Source organism: Eriocheir sinensis, chromosome 18 (genome assembly GCF_024679095.1).
Source record: "Eriocheir sinensis breed Jianghai 21 chromosome 18, ASM2467909v1, whole genome shotgun sequence".
NCBI lineage: Eukaryota > Metazoa > Arthropoda > Malacostraca > Decapoda > Varunidae > Eriocheir > Eriocheir sinensis.
In genome coordinates this window covers 8,625,371-8,645,980 of record NC_066526.1, presented here as the reverse complement: position 1 = coordinate 8,645,980, position 20,610 = coordinate 8,625,371, and the positions used below count along the sequence as shown (strand labels likewise).

The 20,610-nt window shown below is 40.2% G+C and overlaps 1 protein-coding gene across 3 annotated transcripts in view; it reads left to right on the top strand.

The window, feature by feature from the left end:
* Positions 1-20,610, top strand: part of LOC127000284 (RNA-binding protein 26-like) — a 96,971-nt gene that overhangs the window by 51,497 nt on the left and 24,864 nt on the right. For all 3 annotated transcript variants that reach the window (XM_050863808.1, XM_050863806.1, XM_050863809.1), the window contains 2 exons: positions 2,900-3,010; positions 8,172-8,485. In XM_050863808.1, coding sequence (XP_050719765.1) covers positions 2,900-3,010; positions 8,172-8,485 — 425 coding nt within the window. The remainder of the gene's footprint in view (positions 1-2,899; positions 3,011-8,171; positions 8,486-20,610) is intronic.

Below are 20,610 nucleotides of genomic sequence, written 5' to 3'. Positions count from 1 at the left end.
ATGTGTATTTACACATTATTGTTACAATTTTATGCTAGTGTGATGCAAAATTTTCTCAGGAAGATGATGGTGGTCTCCATTTTTCTCAAAAATTAATGTTGGGGTCAGGAAACGGGGTGGGAGTGAGGTGTGTGAAGTCGTCGGTTTGGGATGAACTGGGCAGACCCGTGCACGGCCTCAGGCCGGCTTCACTTGCAGGCCGCACTCTATAGTATGTAAATGTGTGGAACTGTCCACCCACATGACTTTTCCCTACTTGTTAAAACACTGCAGAGGGAATAATGTTCTGTCTGTGACAGAACATTATTCCCTCCAATATTCTTGCTGTGGAGTTTAATGTCGTAAAATTTTGCTCTGACCTCCTCCACACTACTCACGAAGCCACTCGATCACGCCATTCACCTCAGCAGCCACAGCTTCCCACGCCCACACCCATTGCTTGGCTGCACCAGTGAGGCATGATGGCAATGGCCCCCTAGTCAATTTTGGTTGCGAGGGGTATGGGCAAACATTAGAATAATACCCAATCTTGTGATAGCGAGGCACGCAGCTGGCGTTGGCGACGGAAAACTATGTAGGTACCATACAAAAAGGTTCAGAATATAACTAGGCTACATAAGCGAGTATATTTTTATTTCAAGAATAAATATACAAATAACGTGCATTCATTCGTAAAAAACGCATCTAACCGAGGGATCACCACGCTAATTATTTGTTTTAAGGAAGTATTTACGCCTGTACAATACACGTCTTGATTTTGAAGTCTGTGTATTAGTAAACAAACGACACGTGAAAGCTGAAATACAGCATCAAAGGTCGCACGTGATTGGCTATCCAGCCCAACCAATCGTTGCTAGGGTGCGAGTTACGGGAGCGTTACCATACCGTTGATGAATGCCATGTTTGAAAGATGCCGCAGCTCTGGTAGCGCTTCAGTAAATGTGAGAGATACCAGAGGCGTGGTTGGTAAGGTTGATGAATCCGGGCCCAGGATGAACTAAACAGATTGTATGACTGGGTGGATAAATGTCAGATGGAGTTCAATGTAGGGAAATGCAGTGTTCTGAGTTTAGGTAGGAACAACCCCTCACATAACTATTGCTTAACCCTTTCGAAGTTAAATCCTCGCAGCGAGGACTAGCGTAACTTGCTGGTGGTTCTAAAACCTCGCTGCAAGTTCCAGTCGCACTCAAATTTCTCACATATGAGAGTGTTCCAACACTATTTCTCACCCCACAGCATTGCCAATGCAGTGGGTTTTCCAGTAAATTTGGTGGAAAATCATATCAGCCTAGGTGCGGAAAATCTACGAATGAGTAACTGGTGGATGTTGTTGTCCAGTAAAGCGGCATTTTTGCATAGCTTCACTTATCACCTGACTGATTCTTTGACCAAATAGTTGTAAATTTTGCAGTTGGCAATACTACCTTGCCAGCAGTACATGAAGAGATCTCCACAGTTGCCTCAATATGGCTGACCGTCACACACGCACTGACATTCACGGGCAACACCCCATGAATGTGCCTGTACATTTGCAGGAGAGGCACACATAACTGAATGCTATAGTTCTGGGCTTCCTCTTTCCAATGGTGGTTATGTTTTTTAGCTGTGATGAATAGTTTTTGAGATACAGAGGTTAAAAGTGACCCCCCTCCCTCCGCTGGCCTGCCCGAGTGTGCCTGGGGGGGATAGTCGCGTCCCGCGCCAAGCGCAACGATAGGGTATAATGACACTCTCACAAGCAGGTCTGGGTGTGAGAGGGATTTAGGGGTCTTAGTGAGCTCTGATCTCCGTCCAAGGGCGCAATGCATTCAAGCTAGAAATTGAGCAAACAGGGTACTGGGATTTATTTTATGGAGCGTAAGCAACAGAAGCACCGAAGTCTTCCTCAAACTTTATTTAGTATTAGTTAGACCTCATCTTGACTATGCAGTTCAGTTCTGGTCACCTTACTATAGAATGGATCTGGTCACCTTACTATAGAATGGATATCAATATGTTAGAATCAGTGCAGAGGAAGATTACTAAGATGATTCAGGGGTTGAGAAACTTGCCATACGAGGAAAGACTCAAACAGTTAAACTTACATTCTCTAGAAAGGCGAAGGGTGTGTGGAGACATGATCGAGGTTTATATATGGATGAAGGGCTTTAATAAGGGGGATACTCATAAGGCTTTGTTGGTGAGAGAACCGGGTAGGACACGTAGTAATGGGTTTAAACTGGATAAATTCAGATTCAACGAGGACATTGGCAAAAATTTGTTTACTAACAGAGTGGTGGATGAGTGGAATAGACTTAGCAGTCATGTGGTTAGTGCCAATACAATTGTCCCATAAAAAATTAGATTAGGTAAATTCATGAACAGCGAAATTAGATGGGGTCAGATACACCAGAGCTTAGGTTCAAAGGAGCTGCCTTGTACAGGCCTACCGGCCTCTTGCATTCTGCATTCTTATGTACTTATGTTCTCCCCACCCCCTCCCCCCTGCCAAAAAAAAATAAATGACAGTAAGTTTTTATGCTTTGGTAATGGATTAATATGAATCACATGTCATTGGAGGTCTTGATTTTACTCACCATGCATCACCTAAATAATAGCATGATGAGAAGAAACTGGAGTTTCATTTTGCAAAGAAAAATTCAATGTGGTGAAGGAGACTTTCAGCACTTTTATGTTCGTGTACAAAATTATTTAGTTTATTTAGATCAAATATTATTGTACTCTGTGAGATGGACATTTTAGGGAAGCAAAGGAGAAGCATTACCTTTGCTTCTTCCCCATTATGAGGCTTAGTGATACCCTGTACTTATACAGAGCTTAGAAAGTCTGCAGTTGCCCTCTCACAATGTAGTTCTCTTGAGACTATTACTTTTCTCAGCACAAAAAATATTTGCAGGTTGCTGCCAAGCACAAAGTTGAAAAACAGAAGGCTGATGCAATAAAGCTGAAATCAGAAGTAGAACAAAGGAAACGACAGCTGTTGGACAAACAGATGCAGCAACTTAAGGTAACTTTTCACCATTTGTTTTGTGTGTGTATATATATATATATATATATATATATATATATATATATATATATATATATATATATATATATATATATATATATATATATATATATATATATATATATATATATATATATATATATATATATAATGTACAGTAAACCCCCATGATATCGTGGTTCAGTTTTCACAGTCCTGGTATTTCGCGTTTTTTTTCTGTAAGACCTATTAATTTTGATATCACGTATATTTTTGCCATTTCGCAGCATTGTTAATGAGTTTAAATCTCGCGCGTCATGATAGAATGGCCGTATGTACCGATTCAGCCAATCAGAGCATCGGTATTGTTTTCTCGGCCGCTGATTGGCTGTTGTGTTGTAGAAGCATCTTGCTGCTTCGCATCTCGCAGGAAGAGAAGCTGTTTGCCTTGTTCTGTCTCAGTTCCGCATGTCTCCCTACAGTGTACGGTGTGTTTCTATTGTTTTAAAAGTGTGTTTAAAGACCATAAAATGCTTTTAAAAGTACCGTAAAAGTTATAAAAACATGCCTTAGGTATATATAAATAGAGTACAGTCGTCCCTCAAGTAGTACGGGGGTTAGGGACCCAGGATTCCCGTACTATTCGAAAATCTGTATTAAATTAATGCCCCCCTTAGAAACACTTCTGGGCTGTGTTTGAGAGAGGGTATCGGGACTCTCAGAACATCCTGAGTGCTCTCAAACGCGTGACGGGGCAGCACGAGTTGCCAACTCGGCACGTCTGCTGGCTCCTGGCTTTGAGAGGTGGAGCACCTTCGTGCAGTGATGACGTCATCAGCAAATATGGCGGCCCAGCAAGAATTTCTTTTACACTGATTTTCAGGGTGTTGGCCCTAGAGAGTAAGCCGTTTCAAAGGCTGTAGTTGGGACCGAAAGGGACAACTACCTCCCGAACCAAGACCAAGACCAAGACCAAGTGAGAAGTCCCAGGCCACTTGTGACATTAAGACCAAGATCAAGATCAAGATCATAGATATAGCGAACACTGCTCTCATTCTCGTGGAATGCTCTCCCTACGGCAACGTAACTCATCCCAAAACGTAACTTCTAAATCTGAATTCTTCTGCAAGGTGAACACCTATCTCGAACGCTTTTGGGGTGCATTCAGCAGATGTTTTGGTACAACAGTGTTGCCACTCACGCCATAACTACTTGGTGCGAAGAGCAGGAAATTTAAAAATCCTAAAAAAATTCTACCATGACAATCTGTATAAAACTGAAACTGTACTATTAGAAACCGTACTATTTGAGGGACGACTGTATTTCTATTTTGCAGATTTTCACATCACGGGTGGGTCTGGAATGTAACCCCCGCAATGGAGGGGGGATTACTGTGTATATATATATATATATATATATATATATATATATATATATATATATATATATATATATATATATATATATATATATATATATATATATATATATATATATATATATATATATATATATATATATATATATATATATATATATATATATATATATATATATATATATATATATATATATATATATATATATATATATATATATATATATATATATATATATATATATATATATATATATATATATATATATATATATATATATATATATATATATATATATATATATATATATATATCTATATATATACTTTTTTTGTGTGTGTGTGTGTATGTGTGTGTATTTACCTATTTGTAGTATACAGGGCCTGAGCTGAAGCTCGGTCAGTCCTGTCTCCCAATCTATATTTGTCCAACTTTTCCTTCATTATAAGGGCACTACCTGCTTCAACAATGTCTTTGTTTAGTCCATTCTATGTATCCACACTCCTGTATGGAAAACTGTACTTCTTTATGTCTCAAACAAGTCCCCTCCCTCAATTTCTTATTGTGTCCTCTTAGTTGCATCCTCCCTTCCATCTCGATTAAATCATTTCTATCCGACACGTCCATTCCATTTGTGGTCCTGTACAGTGCTATCAGGTCTCCTCTTTCTCTTCTTTCTTCCATTGTTGGTAAGCCCACTTCCCCCAATCTAGTCTTGTATGACAGACTTGATAGTTCTGGTACCATCAAAGTTGCAATCCTTTGAATCTTTTCAAGTTTCCTTATGTCCTTTTTCTTGTGGGGTGACCAAACTACCGCTGCATAGTCTAACCTTGGTCTTATCAAAGTTATTATTTTTTTCATCATGTCTCCATCCAAGTAGTGAAATACCACTCAAATATTTTGCAGTTGACTTTATGTTTCTCCGAATATCATATTTATGTGCTTCTCAGGTGCCAGTGTATCTTGTATTATAATTCCTAAGTCTTTTTCTTCCTTCACTGTGTCAATGATTGTCCCTCCCATTTTATACACTCCACATGGTCTATTTTTACTCCTGCCAATTTTCATTCTGTGACACTTTTTTTCATTGAACTCCATTTCCTATTCTTTATTCCATTCATGAATCTCATTTAAATCTTCCTGCTGTTTATGACAATCATCCACACTCTTATTTTTCAAAGCAGTTTGCAATTTTCGAGACCTTAGTCAAAGTCGGTTTCCTCCGTAAACACTTTATGAAAATTTTTATTTAATATTTCTGCAATTTTTTTGTCCTTTTCGTAGATTACATTTTTTTCCTTTAGCCTTTCCACTCCTACACTTCTTTTTAACTTCCCGTTTATGAATTTATAAAACATTTTTGTTTCTTTACATTTAAAAAGTATTCTTCATTCAAATTCAGCTTCCTCCTCTCCTTATTTTCACATAATCATTTTTTGTTTTTTTATATTTGTCCCTATGGTTCTTATTTGGTCTTTTCTTTAACCCGTCTGCTGTGATTGGCACGGATTTGGCTTTCACTGGTAGCCTGGTAACACATACTCCCAGGTCTTTCTCTACCTCTGTGGTGGATAGTGGAGTGTTTCCCATGTAGTATTAGTATGTTGGATCTCCACTCCCAAGGTGCATGGCTTTTCATTTTTCTTCATTGAATTGTAGCAGACACTTTTTGCTCCATTCCTGTAGATTGGTGAGGTCTTCTTGTAGGAAATCCGCAGTCAAGGGGTTAAATTCCTACATACCTTACTTTTATTTCTTTTTTGCTGTCTCACACCTCCATCCAAACCATGTTTTCTCTTCTTTAGTTTTTACTGTGTAAAATGGAAAATATATCTATTCCTCTGTTGTAAATATTCATAAAAGTGCCATATTTCTCTTGAATATTAGTACTCCTCTTCATATCAGTCCAGTCTGCCCCACCAAAGAAAGTCTTGAGTCCAATGTAATCTGCCTTAGCTTAGTTTTTCCTTTTTTCCTTATAAGCCTCTTCTCGATATTCACATCCTTCCTAAGTTTTCATCTCCAATAGTTCATGGTCACTCATGACTGACTCCTTCATCCAACTCCACGTTTTTTTTTGTGAAAATTAGGTCAAGTCTTGATGGTTCATCATCCCCTCTCAACCCTGTTTCTCCTTGCACCCACTGCGTCATCAGGTTATCAGTTACCAGCTTCAATAGTTTATTATTTTTTATTTCATCTGTCAGTGCCCGTATTGTATTTTCCAGCATAGCGTTACATCTTACTTCATTCCAATTTTTGGTTTTAGGGGGGACATAGGCTGTTATTATGTTATTCTTCTCTCCACCTTTTACCAGTACCTGCACAGCCATCACCTACGCACTGTCATTTCCATATCTCACTTAGTCAATTTCAAGTTTTGTTTTGTTTATTGCCACTCCTCCCTTTCCTTCTTTCCTATCTTTTCTCCAAATGCTGTACTTGCTCTTTCCCTCCAGCACAAGTTCCAGTTCTTTTACAAGTTTTGTTTCAACTATACATATAATATCTGGATCACTCTCCCTTAATTAATCAGTTAGTTCAATTTTCTTTGATATAAGACCATCTATGTTTGTGTATCCAATCTTTAAACCTTTCTTCCCTTCTCCCTTTTTTTCCCCTCTTTCTATCAACACCCTTACTCCCTCCTTTCACCTCCTGTCCACCACTCCAGTTTTTCGTTCTTCATTCTCCAGAAAAATTTCTTCTTTTCTTCTTCTGATCTTTCATCATTTCTCTTTTTCGCTTCATTTATCATTTCCTTAGCTTTCACTCTTTCATCCTCTGACATATTTCTCCTCACATATATTTGCTTATATTCTTCAGAGTTGTTTAGTTTCCATGACCTATTTAGTATAGTTTCTGCTGCGATCTGGGACCTTAGCTTTATCTTTAGTGTTCTGTTTTTTCCTTCCTCATATCTTCCCAATCTAGCTATTTCATCTACTTCTTCCTCTATCTTTTCCTCCTCTTCAGTATGTATTTATATTTCTCAATAGACTTTTCGCCTTACTTCTCTTGTAACTCTCTGAGCCTTCACTGGGTTTTTTCTTCCTTGACACCAAACATTATAACATACTTTTTCTTTTCTGCCATGTCCTTCCCCATTGCTTCTCTATTTTTTAGTACATTCTCAACTTATTTTTCTATGCCTTGTCTGTGTTCCTGTTGCTGTTGTTTTAGAATTTCCCTAAAGCTCGTTTTTTCCTTGTCTTTTTCACTTCTCCGCTCCTTCAATTCATCATTAACCACATCCCTAATCTTTTCCTCTACCTTTGCACCCACACTCTGCTGATCATTTCCTATCTTCTTTGCTACCTCTCTCTTTATCATTTCTTCCATCTACTCCATGTCTTTGTCCCCATCACACTAATTTCTCTTTCCATTTTCAAAATTTGTATCATGGTCTTTTTTTTTTCCATCTTCAGTTGTGCTATTTCTTTTTGGCTTTCCAACTGATCCTTAGTCAATTTAATTATTTCTTCTCAAGTTTTCTACCATTTTCTTTGTCTCCTCATCTCTTCTCCTTGCCTCGTCATCTCTCTTTTTCACTTCAGTCAGTGCCTGAATCACTTCCCCAAACTCCGCTCTCAACTTCCTCATTTCTATCACTACTCTGTCACAGTCCTACTCCACTTTGTTCATCTTTTTCCATTGTATAGGTTCCCTTGTTGACTCTGGCATGAAGCTTTCGTGTGTGTATGTGTGTGTGTGTGTGTGTGTGTTTTATATCAAAATATGCGTAAGCATGTAGGCATATGAAAATAAAAACATTTATTGTTATACACTTTTCCCAGGTTCTCTTGAAAAGAGTGGAAACAAACAAAGCAACCATGAAGCCAGAAGAGAAGAAGCAATTGCTGGAAACAATCAAGTCCCTTCAAGGTGCCATTGACTCCACAAGATCAGAACTGCCTGCTGCAGAGGTACCCAAAAGCAAGGCACAATTGGACAAGGAGATTCTGGACACAGAATTGGAACTTTATGCTGTGCAGGCTGAGAGTGGGGATGCCACTAAGCTGAGGCTGCGACTAAACCAGCTACGTGCACAACAGCAGGCAGCAGGGTACCCTCCAACACGCTCAGTCAGACACAACCCATATAACACAAGGTAAGACATATTCTTTGTGCTTTGAATAAATCTCAGAACAAGTAAAGCTATGAAAAGAAAGAAAAGTAAAGTGGTGGGGGGAAGGATGGAGACATGGAGTAATCAGAGAACTGTAAAGGAAATTTTTGCTGAGTATTGTAAGACATCAGGTAAGTGTGATTTAAATTGAAATCTGTAAGATTCATTCATATATTTTTATGTTGACCTTATGTAGTGATGAAGTAAGCTTTAGGAGAGGCGATGGTCAAGTGGTGAGGCTGTTGGTGCAGTGTCCTGGAGGATCCATGGTCAAGTCCAGCCCTCTGCTGAAAGATGACAATTTAACCCCTTCGCTATGGCTGGGCTGAGAGCACGTCTTGAGACATATCCGGGAATGCCGTGAGCACCAATTTTGAAATGTCATCACTGAATATACCCAGATTTAAGCCATAAGACTAAACATAACCATCATGTATTATATATCAGCATAAGAGGAATTAAGTGGTCCATAAAGATAAAACATAAATTCACTGATAATTTTGAGGTGGACACACAAACTTACAAGAAATATGTGGTACCGTGTTGATCATTTATTCACTGAATTTTACTTCCTTATTTTAGTACTGATGGGTAAATAGGCCTGTGGGGAGAAGTGCAGGAGAGAGAAGAAATTAGAGTGTGAAAAATACCACTTCACACAAGCATGGACCAGCAGGGTGCATCAATAGGCTACCTCCCCTGATATAGGCAACGCCCATTCCAATGTAATAATAATGAAAGCTAAGTAAGCTATCGTATCATACACGACCCATATTCTGAAAGCTCCCGTACAATATCCAGGAAAAAAATTACATAATTCCAGGAGAACTCATCCAGGATGCTACATACGCGTACTCAGAAGTACTCAGAAGTTGGAGTAGGTAGGAAGACACCTACCGAACGGGCGCAAGCCACTCCCGGTGAGGTATATATGGGAAGTGAGGAGGGTGCTGAAGCCCTCCAAAGACCCTTCCCATTACCTCACTAACCGTTTCCCTATTGTCACATCTACACCAAAGAGTAGTTCAGCATGCTCTCTAAAGACAGATCCTCTTCTATCCACACCACACTACATTCACACAACACATACATTTTCCCAAAATTCAAAATTCAAAATGGCGTTCAATAACCATGCCTCGGAGTCCCCGCCTGGTGGGGGAACCACAAATTCCCCCAGGGAGGACTCCCCTTTTGGCTGCTGACCTGAGAGGTGTCTTGATAACTCCTTGAGCCTCTTTCTTATAAATTTCTGCAACATTCGCAGTCTTCGTTCTAATTTTCATTCTGTGGAACAACATCTCTCATCCTCTAGACCTCACCTTCTCTTCCTCATCAAAACACAGGTTTCTGAGGCTACTGACAGCAGTCTCTATTCTGTTCTCCTACTATCTCTATCCTAAATATCAATCCAAAGCTGGATGTTGCATCTACGTGCGCAACGACATCACTTGCTCTCATGCCCACGACCTTGACTCTTCAGAATTTTCCACCATCTGGCTAAGACTTCATTGTCATTCTACTACTAAATACATCTGTGCTGTTTATCTCTCACCTAACTCTACTAGCTATGTAAAATTCTTTGACTAATTGAACTCTAAAGTGGAGCACATCTTGACCCACTCTCCCTTCGCTGAAATCTCCAACTTGGGAGATTTCAATGTTCACCACCAGCTTAGGCTGTCATCCTCTTTCACTGACCAGCCTGGTGAACAAGCCTACAACTTTGCTCTCCTCAATGACCTTGAGCAGTTGGTTCAGCACCCTACACATATTCCCGATCGTCTTGGAGACCGGCCCAACATACTAGACCTCTTCCTTACCTCTAACCCTTCTGCTTACTCTGTCAAACTGTTCTCTCCGTTGGGCTCCTCTGATCACAACCTTATTTTTGTATCCTGTCCTATCGCTCCTGTACACCCTCTAGACCCACCGAAGAGGCGATGCTTCTGGCATTTTGCTTCAGCTCGGTGGGATGACCTGAGAATGTACTTTTCTGATTTCCCGTGGAATGATTACTGCTTCCAGGATAGAGACCCCTCTGTGTGTGCCCAGCGCATCACAGAGGTGATTGTCTCTGGAATGGAGGCATACATTCCACGTACTTTCTTTACTCCTCATGCTAAAAAACCTTGGTTTAATCACGCTTGTTCTCATGCTGTCAAAGCTAGAGAGGCAGCTCACGAAAGGTACCAGAGCCTTCGAACTCCCGCTAACCATAATCTTTACATTTCAGCCCGGAATCGTGCCAAATCTATTCTCCGACTAACCAAAAACTCCTTCATTAACAGAAAATGACAAAACCTTGCTTTCTCTAATTCTTCCCTTGACTTATGGCATCTAGCCAAAAATATCTCCTCCAATTTCACTTCTTCCTCTTTCCCTCCTCTCCTTAACCCTGATGGCAGCACTGCCGTCTCATCTATCTCTAAGGCTGAACTCTTCGCTCAAACTTTCTGTAAGAACTCCACCCTGGACGATTCTGGGCATATTCCTCCTACTCATCCCCCCTCTGACTTCTTTATGCCTATAATTAAGATTCCTCCTAATGATGTTTTCTATGCTCTCTCTGGCCTCAACTCTCAGAAGGCTTATGAACCTGATGGAGTGCCTCCTATTGTCCTTAAAAACTGTGCTTCCGTGCTGACACCCTGCCTGGTCAAACTCTTTCGCCTCTGCCTGTCAACCTTCCTGCTGAAAGTATGCCTTCATACAGCCTGTGCCTAAGAAGGGTGACCATTCCAATCCCTCAAACTACCGTCCTATAGCTTTGCTTTCATGTCTATCTAAAGTTTTTTAATCAATCCTTAACCGGAAGATTCAAAAGCACCTTTCCACTTCTGACCTTCTATCTGATCGCCAGTATGGGTTCCGCAAGGGGCGTTCTACTGGTGATCTCCTTGCCTTCCTAACTGACTCTTGGTCATCCTCTCTTAGCCATTTTGGTGAAACCTTTGCTATTGCGCTGGACATATCAAAAGCCTTCGATAGGGTCTGGCACAAATCTTTGCTTTTCAAACTACCCTCCTACAGTTTCTATCCTTCCCTCTGTACCTTTATCTCAAGTTTCCTCTCTGACTGTTCTATTTCTGCTGTGGTAGACGGTCACTGTTCTTCCCCTAAACCTATTAAATGTGGTGTTCCGCAGGGTTCTGTCCTATTTCCCACTCTCTGTTGTTTATTGATGATCTCTCCAAAACGAACTGTCCTATCCATTCTTATGCCGATGACTCTACTCTGCATTATTCAACTTCTTTTAATAGAAGACCCACCTAACAGGAACTTAATGATTCCAGGATGGAGGCGGCAGAACGCTTAGCCCATAGCTAGGCACGATAACAGAAAACCTTATTCCCGATAACCAATAACTGATAATGGAAAACCTTATCAGTGATAACTGATATTCATTAACTGGAGACACAAATATAGGCGATAACCGATAACCGATACCCGATATAAATCCACAATTCTGATACTAGCTAGCGATAAGTCCGATAGGTGAAAACGATACTATATTGATATTTCAAATAAAAAACATAGATGAATTCAAATTTTAATTATCTGTATTTTAGAAAACTTACAAAACCTGAAAACCACACGTTGACACATACCTATGGACAGTAACACTAGAAACGCCTGAACCGGTGTTGTGTTATTTGGCGTCCCCACCGCCAAAAGCTGGCACTCTTGTTAACAAACACTGGTCTCTCATGAACTGCGCATGCTCAGACCAGCAAGCGTAGACCTGTACAGTCTCACAAAGCTTTTTAACCGTAATTAAGAGTTGCTGGAAGGCTGAATCAGACATACAGTACCACTACCACCATCCCCGCTGTTCCTAGAACAACACTCTGTACGAGTTGTATTTATATGTACAGTGTCGTTCTAGAAACAGCGAGGATGGTGGTACTGTGTGTCTAATTCAGCCTTCCAGCAACTCTTAATGTGTTAAAAAGCTTTGTGAGACTGTACAGGGCTACGCTTACTGGTCTGAACATGCGCAGTTCATGAGAAACCAGTGTTTGTAAACAAAAGCGCCAGCTTTTGACGATGGGACACCAAATAACACAACACCGGGTGCCTTTAATACCATGGCACACTCACAAACGAATATGGAATATCAAATTTGAGGCAGTGAACAATAATTTTTTCGGCAAAGTTAAATGATTTTTCTCCTTGATATATTGATTTTTGAGTCTAATATAAAAAATAACCTAGTGTTTTAATGTTGTGATCTAACTATGAAATTTCCTCACCGAAGATATTTCATACCCCGAAGTTTTTTTCAAACAACACCATGCGCCCGGGCCACGCATGCGCAGCGCACTTGGGAGGAGACAACTTTTTTTTTTTTTTTTTTTTTTCTGAGGCGGAAAAAAGTAGCAATTATCGCTGGTTTGGTTACAAAAGTAACGAAGATACCGATATATATTTAAATAAGTAGCGGATGACCGATAACCCGATTTTGTTATCAGTGATAAAGTATCGCGATAACTTATCGCGATAACGCCCAGCTATGGTTTAGCCTCAGACCTTACTATTATTTCCAACTGGGGCAAGAAGAACTTTGTGTCCTTCAATGCCTCAGAAACACAGTTTCTCCATCTATCCACTTGACACAATCTTCCCAACAACTATCCCCTATTCTTTGACAACACTCAGCTGTCACCTTCTTCAACACTAAACTTCCTCGGTCTATCCTTAACTCAAAATCTCAACTGTAAACTTCATATCTCTTCTCTTACTTAATCGGCTTCCTCTAGGCTGGGCGTTCTGTACTGTCTCCGCCAGTTCTTCTCCCCCACACAGTTGCTATCCATTTACAGGGGCCTTGTCCGCCCTCATATGGAGTATGCATCTTACATGTCGGGGGCTCCACTCACACAGCTCTCTTGGACAGTGTGGAGTTTAAGGCTCTTCGTCTCATCAGCTCTCCTCCTTTTACTGATAGTCTTCTACCTCTTAAATTTCGCTCCCATGTTGCCTATCTTTCAATCTTCTATCGGTATTTTCACTGCTCTTCTGAACTTGCTAACTGCATGTCTCCCCCCTCCCGCGGCCTCGCAACACACGACTTTCTACTCAAGCTCATCCCTTTACTGTCCAAATCCCTTACGCAAGAGTTAACCAGCATCTTCACTCTTTCATCCCTCACGCTAGTAAACTCTGGAACAATCTTCCTTCATCTGTATTTCCTCCTGCCTACGACTTGAACTCTTTCAAGAGGAGGGTATCAGGACACCTCTCCTCCCGAAATTGACCTATCTTTCGGCCATTCCTCTAACTCTTTATAGGAGCAGTGAGTAGCAGGCTTTTTTTTTTTTTTTTTTTTTTTTTTCACATTTGCTACCTTTTTTTTATGCCCTTGAACTGACTCCTCTGCTGTGGGGAAAAAAAAAAAAAAAAAAACAGGGCAGTGAGGACGCAGTATATGCGTCCTTGTGGTTAAAGTCATCGCCAAGGGGCCTAGGACTACCCACAAACAGTTTTGATGACCTATCAGCCCTGACTCTAGCGGAGGTCTTTAAAGATGACCAAGTTAAGCTCCGGGAGGCAGCATGAGCCAAGCAAGAATGGCACCACTATAAAACACTTGGCTGCACCACTAACCGGCTGGGGCCAACCATCTGTCCCCATTGTGAAAGCTTGCTGGCATGATATGCCATATAGAAAAAAATAAAAACATCAACTGTATTAGAATTTTTCTATTGGATTCAAAGTACGTAGTTTACAATGAAACTCTATTATACTGCTACTATTATGAACTTTATCTCAGTATCTATTTTTGTTTATTTTATATTCAAAGCAAGATGGCACCACTATAAACACTTACCTACTCTACAACGGGCTGAGGATGACCATCAGGCCCTATCATGAAAGCCTTCCGGCACCATAGGCTAAAAAAAATTAAATAAATAAAAAATAAATAAATAAAAAAAAGTCAAACTTGGACATCCATGAGTATTAGGAAACAGACACCTCCGTGGGTGTTGAAGATCCACAGATATCTACTCGCCAAATTCAAACTTTTTCAATTTTTTTAAGGACACACACACACACACACACACACACATTAATTAAGAGCACATGCCAATCAAACATACAAGGGAAAAGAAAGAAAGGAAGGCAGTGGAGCAAGTAATTGAAGCAATTCAGGAAGAAGGTCATGAGCTGGTAGGGGAGATCGAAGAAGTATTCAGGCTTGGAAAGTATGAAGAAGGAGCCCAACGACCAGTAAAAATTAGATTTAGGTCTCAAGCGGCTGCAGAAGAAGTGGTGGGAAAATCATGGAAGTTAGCAAGAACAGAGACCTACAAAAAAGTCTGGGTAAGAAAGGACAGAAGTGTGGAGGAAAGGAACACGATAAGAGAATTGAAGAATCAAGCTAATGAAAAAAATGAAGCAAGGTCGGAAGAGGAGAAAAAGAGGTTTTCTGGAGAGTGATAGACATGGACCTAAGGAAGTGGTACAGAAGGGAAGAGGAGACAGCTTGAAGGTGGCATTCACAAATGAGAACGGGTTAATATCATCAATGTTAGAAATATGAGATTACCTGAGTAAGGAAAAAAACAGATGTTATGGGGATTACAGAAACCAAATTGACTGGTAGTATAGATGCATTTAACTTAGGGGATGGTAAATATAATATATGGATGAGAAATAGAGAAAATAAACAAGGAGGAGGAGTGATGCTATTGTTGAAAAAAGAATGGACAGTGGAGGGTGTCACCTATGGTGAAGGGGAAGCGGAGGTCTTCAGTGTGGGAATAAGACTGCAAAAGGGAGGATGCAGAAATATCATAGTGGTGTATGTCCCTGCAAAAACCAATTCATGGACAGAAGAATTGTACAAGAAGAAGCTGGAAGATACATTGGATTGCTTAAGGAGATTGCTGGAGAAGGATAAGATTCTGATAATGGGAGATTTTAATTGTAAGGAAGTGTCATGGGAAAACTGGTCAACGGAAGGAAGTGAAGCTTCATGGGGGAACAAGGTTTTGGAATTGGTTATAGATAATTTCCTCACACAGTGGGTGGAGGAAAATACAAGATTCAGAGGAGAAGACGAGCCACCTAGATTGGACTTGATAACACCAGGGAGCCAGATATCATAGAGGAGATGAACTATAAGAGCTCTATAGGGAAGAGCGATTGCGTACTTATCAAGTACATTTTATGAGGAGGTAAAATAATCAGGGATGAGGACTACAGGAAAGAATGGTTTAACTTTAATAAGGCAAATTTTGAACAACTTGGGAAACATTTTGAGGAAGCACAATGGGATACTTTTTTTGAGGCTGATAATGTGGAGGAAAAATGGGCTATCTTTCTACGGATTTACAACGAAGGAGTGGAAAAGTGGGTACAGGTAACTCTCAATTCACGCGAGTTTGGTTTACGCGTTTTTTAAATAACACGGGGTCCAAAATCCAAATAAATGTTTAATTTACATCGTTTTTTTCACTTATACACGATATTTCATGGAGTGGCCACCAGATGTCTCACGCAATTGGACTGACATGGCGCCACGGCCACACAGCTGAGCTCATTTCTTCCCGCGCGCCACATGAACAACAATACAGTACCCACGCTGCCTCGCTACTCAACTAAAGGGGTGGGTAGGTACCGGTACCGGTACCAATACTAGCCAGTCCCTCATGGTGTCCCTCATTTCTTCCTCACACGAGTGAGGCTGCGACTGAGTGCCTGAGTGGATATCTTGGTGATATGGATATTCTCTCTCTCTCTCTCTCTCTCTCTCTCTCTCTCTCTCTCTCTCTCTCTCTGTGTCTCTCTCTCTCTCTCTCTCTCTCTCTCTCTCTCTCTCTCTCTCTCTCTCTCTCTCTCTCTCTCTCTCTCTCTCTCTCTCTCTCTCTCTCTCTCTCTCTCTCTCTCTCTCTCTCTCTCTCTCTCTCTCTCTCTCTCTCTCTCTCTCTCTCTCTCTCTCTCCACTGAATGAAATGAATATTTATTTTTCGATAGAAACCTACCTCTTGTTTGATCTACATTGTTTTTGATTTACACAACCTCTTCAAGGACACAATACTCGTGTAAATCGAGAGTTACCTGTACTAAGGATGAAAGAAGGCCAGAAATCAAGAGGAGAGTGGTATAATAGAAAGTGTGTAGATGCCAAGCAGGATAAGGAAAAGGCATGGAACAAATGGAGAAAAAATAGGAGGATGGATCTATGGAATGAGTACAAAAGGAAGAGGACTGCTTATGTCAAAGTAAGAAGAGAAGAAAAAAGGAATTTTGTGAAAAATATTGTAGATAAGTGCAAAGACCAGCCAAAATTGTTTTATAAGTTCATAAATGGAAAGTTGAAAAATAGAGATGAGACTCAGAAAGTTAAAGTTAATGGTGAAATCTTTGATGGTATAAGTGTAATAGTACAAGTGATGAATAATTGTTTCCAAACAGTGTTCACAAGGGAGAGTGAGTTTGAAGGTGTTGACGCAGTGTGGGGAATAGAGTGGGTCTGGAGAGAATACAAACATCAGCAGATGAAGTTAGAAAATTATTGGAAGAATTGGATGCGAGGAAATCAGCAGGACCGGATGGTATATCAAATTGGGTGCTAAAAGAGTGTAACCAGCAAAAATAGCTGAAAAGTTGAGCAACTTGATAAATGTCTCACTAGCACAAAGGAAGGTACCAAGAGACTGGAAGAGGGCTAAAATCATCCCAATATATAAAGGAGGAAGTAAGGAAGATCCGTTGAACTATATGCCAGTGTCATTAACAAGTGTAGTACCAAAGATGTGTGAGAAAATTATAAAAACAGATGGGTGGAGTATTTAGAAGAAAACAGTATATTAACAGATGGCCAATTCGAATTCAGAGGAGGACGGTCTTGTGTAACTAATCTGATCAGCTTCTATTCAAGAGTAATTGATATAATACAGGAAAGGGACGGTTAGGCAGATTGTGTGTATCTGGACTTAAAGAAAGCGTTTGATAAAGTACCACATAAGCGATTAATATGGAAACTTAATCATGTTGGAGGTCTGGGTGGTTCAATACAGGTAACTCGATTTACGCGAGTTTGGTTTACGCGTTTTTTAAATAACGCGGGGTCCAAAATCCAAATAAATGTTTAATTTACACTTTTTTTTCACTTATAAGTGATATTTTATGGAGTGGCCACCAGATGTCTCATGCAACTGGACTCACATGGCCACACAGCTGAGCTCAGTTCTTCCCACGTGCCACTTGAACAACAATACAGTACCCATGCTGCCACGTTACTCAACATTATAGGGGTGGGCAGGTACCTGTACTAACGTTACCAGCTATACGGTACAGTACCGGTACCAGACTGCTCGGTACCGGTACCAATACTAGCCAGTTGCTCCCGCGGCCATACAGCTGAGCTCAGTTCTTTCCGTGCGCCACTTGAACAACAATACAGTACCCACGCTGCCACGCTACTCAACAATAGGGATGGGCAGGTACTGGTACCAGTACCGGTACTAACGGTCCCAGCACCAGACTGCTCGGTACCGGTACCAATACTAGCCAGTTGCTCATGGTGTCCCTCGTTTCTTCCTCACACGAGTGAGGCTGAGTGGATATCTCGGTGATATGGATATTCTCTCTCTCTCTTTCCACTGAATGAGGTGAATATTTATTTTTCGATAGAAACCTACCTCTTGTTTGATTTACATTGTTTTTGATTTACACGACCTCTTCAAGGACACAATACTTGCGTAAATCGAGAGTTACCTGTATTGGATTGGATTATGGACTTTTTGACGAAGAGAGAAATGAGAACAGTAATTAGGAAAAAAAATCAAGCTGGATGGAAGTGACTAGTGGAGTCCCCCAAGGATTGGTGTTGGCTCCGATTATGTTTGTAATATATATTAATGACATGACAGAGGGGTGACAAGCTATATGAATATGTTTGCTGATGATGCTAAAATAATGAGGAGGGTGGCTAATGAAGAAGACTGTGTATCCCTGAGCCAAGATCTCGATAGAATAAGCGAATGGTCATGCAAATTGGAAATGATATTCAATACAGAGAAGTGTAGCGTGATGGAGTTTGGTAAGAGCAGTAGACGAATATCGGGGAACTACTCTCTTAGTAATGAAAGAATCATGAAAAAAACTGAAGAAAAAGATCTGGGAGTGATCATAACAGACAAGTTATCTTTTGGAAAACATGTAGACCGGATAACTGGGGAAACATACAATCTTCTTAGAAACATAAAAGCACCATTTACATATTTAGATGAAGAAATGGTGAAGAAACTAATAACATCGATGATACGTCAAAGACTGGAATATGCAGCATTAGTGTGGTCACCTAGATTGAAGCAAGAAATTAGAAAGTTGGAAAAAATACAAAGAGCAGCGACTAAATTACCGGAAACTCTAAGAGAACGTACTTATGAAGAAAGACTGGAGAAATTGGGACTAACAACACTGGAGAGAAGAAGAGAGAGGGGACCTAATAGCATTGTACAGGATGCAAGAGGGATTGGAGAAATTGGACAGGGAAGACCTAGTGGTACGTGACAGAAGTGTGACAAAAGGCAATGGTAAGAAATTGAAGAAGAGTGACTGTAGGAGAGACATCAAGAAATACAGTTTTCCATACAGAAGCATAACGACATGGAACGGACTTGACGAGGAGACTGTGTGCAAAAACAATTCATGAATTTAAAGCCAAACTGGATAATCAGCGTTATGGAGACAGGACAGCACGAGCCTAGTATGGCTCTTTTCTTGTATTTCACAACTAGGTAAATACACACACACACACACATTCCCCATAAGAAGAAACACAGAATCTAGAAAGAATACAAAGGATGGCAACAAAAATGGTTCCAGAGCTGGAGGGACTGACATACAAGGAAAGACTAAAGGAAATTGAAATACCAACACTAGAACAAAGAAGAGAAAGGGGAGACCTAATACAAATCTACAAATTATTGAGCAAAATTGAAGAAGTAGACGATGAGGAGTTACTACTAAAAGAAGAAATTACCACTAGGAACACAAGAGGACATAGTAAAAAATTGAGGAAGGGAAGATGCTTGAGAGACAAAGAAATATAGCTTCCCGCAAAGAAATATAGAGGTTTGGAACAGACTAAATGAGGATGTAGTATCGGCGAGAAGTGTGCAAAGCTTTAAGGAAAAGTTGGATTAATGTAGATACGGAGACGGGACCACACGAGCGTAAAGCTCAGGCCCTGTAAAACTACAACTAGGTAAATACACACACACACACACACATAGAGGAGGATTCAAGGGGAAGAAAACTGAATGGAAAGTTACCTAAAAGGAAGAGAAATGAGAACAGTGGTAAAGGACATGAAATCGGAATGGAGAAATGTAGATAGCGGGGTGCCTCAATGATCGGTACTGGCACCAATACTTTTTTCTAGTATATATAAATGACATGCCAGAAAAGTAAATAGTTACATGAGCTTGCTTGCAGACGATGCAAAATTATCGAGACACAGAAGAGATAGTGAAGACTGAAATTCTGCAAGAGGACCTAAATAAGATTTGGGATTGGAGTAAGAAATGGGAGATGGAGTTTAATGTGAAGAAATGTCATGTAATGGAAATAGGTAAGAGTGAAGGGAGACCAAAGTGAACATATAGAATGGGAGATGGAGAAATATTGAAAGTTAAAAAAGAGAGAGATCTGGGAGTGACAATACAAGATAATCAACAGTCTGAGAGTCATGCAAATAGGATATTCGGTGATACGTATAGTATGGTAAGAAATATAGGAATAGCATTCCACTACATGGATAAGGATATGATGAAAAGATGATTACCACTATGATTAGACCAAAGTTGGAATATGCAGAAACTGTGTGGTCTCCCCATAAGAAGAAACACGTGAAAAAAATAGAAAGAATACAAAGGATGGCAATGAAGATAGTTCCAGAACTGGAGGGATTGTCATATGAAGAAAAGTTAAAGGAAATGGACCTGCCAACATTGGAACAAAGAAGAGAAAGGGGAGACCTAATACTAATTTACAAATTGTGGAATAAAATGGAAGAAGGTTTCAACAAATTTTTACAAATGAATAACAGTTTAATGAACCACAAGATGATAAGATAAAAGTTCAAATGGAGG